Below are 5440 nucleotides of genomic sequence, written 5' to 3'. Positions count from 1 at the left end.
GTTTGTTTTCTACACCAAACACAGACATGTTTTGTTTTCATCAACAGTTGAGTGGTGATATTTTCTGAAGAAATAATTCGACCTCACTAGATTTTTATTTATTTATTACACTATATTGCCAGACACAAAAGTCCATTCAATCACTGTTGGAGGTTCAAGATGATGTAAACCGACCGTATGAGCTGACAGCTGTGCTGGTACATGAAGTCCTAGAATTAATGTCATTTGAAATGAAGTGAATGAAAATATAAAAGCAGCTGCATTTCAGGCAGTTCTCAATATGGCTCATATCCCAGAGACTCCTTGTTACCCAGTTTTTTTTTTTCACATAGTGAAACAGGGATGTGAATGCACGTTAAACTGCCAAAAGAAACTACAACTCCCAGTGCGACTGATATGAACAACAGCTCATCTCGGCGATTTTTTTACGTTCACATTAGTGAAAGATAGTAACCAAAAAAAATTGTTTTTTTTTTTTACATCTTAGAATTCAAGCAGGAAGAACTGCTTTGATTTGTGAATGTTTTATCTAATGTTGGGTGATCAAAATTACATTCCGCACAATTTCCCCTCTTATTAAAATTCTGAAATGTAATATTTTCGACAGACAGTGAAGGCACCATTCGCCAGCAGTAGCTGTCCGCACCGAACAGGTTTCATTCAGCGGCTCCGCTGAGGACAACAGGCTACCTCTGTGTTCTGTGAGTATCACAGCCTTCTGTGCCTCCAGCGTTTCTAACAACTTAGGTCAAATAACAATTTGTCGCCATTGTAGTGGAGGCCGAGACTTACTTCACAAATATCTCGTATTAAATCCGGGTTTTATCTCTTTCCTAAGTCATGGCTGAAACATTTGTGGGCAGCGTGGTCTATTGTTCTCTGGGTATATTTGTCGTTTTGACAAAGGAGGTGAATGCTGCTTTGCCTTACCCGCTGCGCCAATGTCACACAAATGCAGTGTTTGTTCGTGTAAGCTAGTTTTATTGTTTTTGGATATGATATAGTTTGGCGTCTGGATATTAAGCGATATAAAGTGAGCATTTAAATTCAGAGTAGACGTATCAGAAAGCTGGAAGTGCAAAGATTTCTTTGGCTATAATAATGTGTCCACTTTGAAAGAGGCAACTATTCTTGACATTTGTTCATGTACTGACTTTTTGTTTTTATTTTTTTCCTAGGATACTGCACAGCTATGGGACAAAGAAAACATGCAAAACTGTGAATCAAGGTTGCAGTCAACCAAAGAACCATAACATCATCATAGAGTCCTGAATTACAGGAGCACTGTAAAGACAGCTCCTTTTTGTTATTAATTTGAAGTTTGGAAAAACGAACTTGTAGTCCATTATAGTAAACAGTAGTAAACTACTTGCATAATTTTCAGTGTTCAGGCAAGGAAGGTGATGTATGTCTGTATTCAGTCAAGATACCGCTATGTTTGTTTAGTGGTTTGTGGAGATATTTTGGCCCTGATGGGCTGTGACAGAGGCTTCTTGTGACAGAGAGGTGCTGCTGTAAATATAAAGGTGGACTAAAACATGCACATAGTTAGAGGGGTTTGGTCCGCCCCGGTCCTACTAGGGCAGAGTCGTTGCTCCTGCACCAAGCCCCGCAGCAGCTCTGCTGTGTCCTTATGTTCCCAGAGTTAGTGACTGCACAGTACAGCCAGAAGTCAGTTGAAGCTGAAAGTCCAGCTGCGCCATGACTTCGTCAGGAACAGGGAGTGACCTGTCAGTGGCCCTCGAGATCTGTAAGCTCCAGAACCTGTACATGGACCCAGAGAACTGCTTTAAATCAAAAAGTTTACCAATCCTAAATGGACCCTGTCAGCCAGATTGTAATGCTGCTGTGCAGCCTCAGCCAGTCAACACCACCCACACCTGTGTGGACACGAGCAGTGGGCTCCAGCCACAAACCTCAGACCTGAACCAAGCAGAGTCCCCCTCCTCTAGGACAGATGTCTCCCCCTCTGTTTCCAGCATGGTGGGCCTCAACAGCTCACTGCCTGTGGAGGCCAATAGGGCCTGTGGCACTGAAGGCAAAAGACTTGGTTTCTCTCTCACCTGCCTCATCCACATCCCAGCCAGGAACCACATGCGGGTCATCCTGAGGGACTCGCGGTGCTTCCTGTTTTGCATGTGCTACCTAACCTTTATTCAGTCTCTGATGGTTTCAGGCTACCTGAGCAGTGTCATCACCACCATTGAGAAGCGCTACAGTCTGCGCAGCTCCGAGTCTGGCCTGCTGGTCAGCTGCTTCGACATCGGCAGCTTGCTGGTCGTGGTCTTCATATCCTACTTCGGTGGCAGAGGTCAGAGGCCACGGTGGCTGGCAGTGGGAGGTTTGGTCATTGCTGTGGGGGCATCATTGTTTTCCCTGCCCCACTTCATCTCACCACCCTATCAGATCCAGGAGATGAACTCATCTGTGGGCCATGAAGGCCTCTGTCAGAGTAGTAATAACAGCAAACATGAACTGCTTGATGTTGCATCGTGCCCTCGTGACCAGGAGGGCAATGAACACAACCTGTACGTGGCTCTATTCATCTGTGCCCAGATACTTGTGGGCATGGGGTCGACGCCCATCTACACCCTGGGGCCCACCTACCTAGATGACAATGTGAAGAAAGAAAATGCATCACTCTACCTGGGTAAGCCACCCTGAATGTACCAAAGAAAACATGCAAAACTGGATTTTGAAGTTTGGAAAAACGAACTTGTAGTCCATTATAGTAAACAGTAGTATGAGGACGCAGGGACTCTAGAGGTTAATGGCACCAGTTCAGTTCTGTACTGTAATCCATTCACTTTTTCTTTGCTTATGACTTAAAAGGGTGAATCAGTTAGATTGGAGGATAAAGCAATTGCACAATTCAGACATACTAAAGTTGTTTTAATGAATACAGACAAGTTGCTTTTTAGACTTGAGCGATTTCACTAGTCTTTCTCTGCAGTACAAAATATCTGGTATGTGACTGGAAGGATGCAGTGCTCTGGGGGTTACACAGTTTGTAGTCTCTTACAAGTTGATTTCATTGCTATGATATATGTAAATGGACTGGACATTTGCATGTTAAATTTAAAAGACAACTGGTTTGCTCTCACTGATGTTTACAAGGAGTGTATGGTATGTAGAGGTCAACGATAAACCCCCCATCAAGCCCTCTGTCCTTTTGAGTTCTCCACAACATGCAGCCTCTGCATCACACTGAGGTAAATACAGAGGCTGCAAAGTCAACCCCGGGGCAGAAGCGCAGGAGTGTGGGGAGAAGCAGAACTGGGTTGCTTATGATTAATGGTCCAGTATTGTCTGTGTGAGTATGTGCACAGTGTCCTCAGGCATGTGCATGTGCACAGAAGGCTGGGACCAGTAAGGCAACACGGGATTTCTTCTGTGCGAGTGCTAGCAGATAGTTTTTTTACTTGTCTCCGTCAGCGCACTGCAGTTGGCTTATTGGAACATGGGGCACTCCTCGCAGGTCACTGACTTGTGAATTGGGCCACAAATAATAATAATATTCATTGTTTATGGTGTGTGAATTGTTTTTTGATTGATTCATTAAGCACTTAGTCTAGAAAACATCAAAAACTGTGAAAAATGTTCATCCCAAATTCCCAGTCTAGGTAGTGTATTCAAATAGCTCCTTTTATTTTCAGTTTGTCCACTAATTTATTACTTGACTAATTATCTTAGTGTGACCATCATTTGCAAATGTCTGCACTGCCTGTCATTGTACAGGTAATTTTTGTATGTCTACATCTGAATGAGGAGGAATGCATCTGCACTGTTGGATGAAAACCACTGAGGTGGTTGCACAGCATTAGGCACAGTGCTGACACCAGCCACAGTATTAGGCAGCCTATGGAGCACAGTCATTGCTGAGTACTCTCGTTGCTTGCTCCGCTGGCCTCCAGACCCAGTATTGATCAGATCCCCGCATTACAGGGAGCCAATGCAGCATAGCTATTGAACCAGCCAGAACGACAAGCAGAAAACAACCTTTAACAGCAACTTGCTCAGCCCTCACCTTGTCAAGGTGCTCTACAGTAAGCACATCAGGTCTCGTATTGCTCGTCGAGTTGTCACAGCCCATGCATTCTCTCTCTTACAGATGCCATCAAAGGCCGCACTTGCTCTGGTGACCTTGATGGCTGGTTTCAGAGGACTCAGAGAGGAATAATCAGTTTTGTTTCAGCATGGCATGTTGGTGTGAGTAGATAAGTGAAGAGAAGTGTCCTTGATTTGGGTTTCAGATAGACATAACCATGTTATCTGACCTCTAGATATATCTTTCAGATGTTTTGAGTTCCAAAAACATTGTAGTCTTTGGTGCATGAATAAGCCACGGATGTGTAGTTTTTGTTCCGATGTTATCGGTGCACACATCGCTACATCTTTTCTCTGTCTTTGTTTCTCATTCTGCTCTGACAGATTTACATACTTTGCATCACCATGGTCAATGTTTGTGCCCTTTCCTGAAAATCCTCTACATGTTGTGTGAAGATTTGTTGCGTTAAATTAGAGGTCTCTCTTCTGGAGTACTGTAACAATTCAGAGTAAATGATAAAGTGGAAATGAACTTGGGTGAAACACTGCCCAGCCTTTTCTTGTTTTGCTGCATCCTTTCATGAATGCCCTCAAACTCTGACAATCTTTCACTGACTTGGTAACACAGTAATCCACAAACCTAAATGGTCAGTACTTTAGACACCGTACCTTTCAGAAGGTCACACAAAAATATACCAGAAATTTCCCCTTTTGTTATAATCCTTTATCTTTTAGAACATTTTCCTTTTCTAGACTTTGCAGCCTCTTGACATGCAAAGACGCCACCCTCTCTACATGCAGTATAAGGTTCGATTCTTCCTGGACGATACTGTCCTGCTAAGTAAGAGGGTGAAAAGGTGGTGCCCGGTTTAGGAAGAGATGGGCTTTAACACTCACAGGGATGGCCAGCACACAAGAGCTGTGCACTCTAAATTTGGAAACAACATTTGCTCTCGGTCTCTCCCCTGAAGTATGGGTTTTGTGTGTGAAGTCTGTTCCCTGCAGATTAGAGAGGAAAAAATAGGAATGACCGGTTAGTTTACAATCAGATCTCATTGTGTTTTATTTTTTGTGATTCATGATTATCAGTCCTGGCACAGCACAGCTCAATAAATTTCATTAAACAGTTTGTCCCGTTGTGCTTAGTAGTGGCCAAAGCAAATGCAGATTGTGAACACACACACACACACACACACACACACACAAATCCCTGGAGGTCCTGCCTACTCTTCTCACTCTGCCCCTCCAGACTGACGGATCACATTTCAGGGATTGGTTAGGTTCACATTTTGCCCAGTAAGAGGCTGGCACCGATATCGGCAGAAGGCTAGTCGTGTTTCACCACTGTCCTTTTGGCTTATTCTCATGGAGGCTTTAAGCATCGCTGCCCTCT

General features: G+C 43.8%; 1 protein-coding gene across 1 annotated transcript in view; it reads left to right on the top strand.

The window, feature by feature from the left end:
• Positions 1 to 663: 663 nt before the first annotated feature.
• Positions 664 to 5440, top strand: part of slco5a1 (solute carrier organic anion transporter family member 5A1) — a 25320-nt gene continuing 20543 nt past the window's right edge. The window contains exons 1-2 of the mRNA XM_020599945.1: positions 664 to 701; positions 1179 to 2650. Coding sequence (XP_020455601.1) covers positions 1702 to 2650 — 949 coding nt within the window. The 5' untranslated portion in view covers positions 664 to 701; positions 1179 to 1701. The remainder of the gene's footprint in view (positions 702 to 1178; positions 2651 to 5440) is intronic.

The sequence above is a fragment of the Monopterus albus genome, unplaced genomic scaffold, assembly GCF_001952655.1.
Source record: "Monopterus albus unplaced genomic scaffold, M_albus_1.0 scaffold44.1, whole genome shotgun sequence".
NCBI classification, from domain to species: Eukaryota; Metazoa; Chordata; class Actinopteri; order Synbranchiformes; family Synbranchidae; genus Monopterus; species Monopterus albus.
Note: the sequence above shows the minus strand (reverse complement) of the source record. Positions and strands in the feature narration are given on the sequence as shown.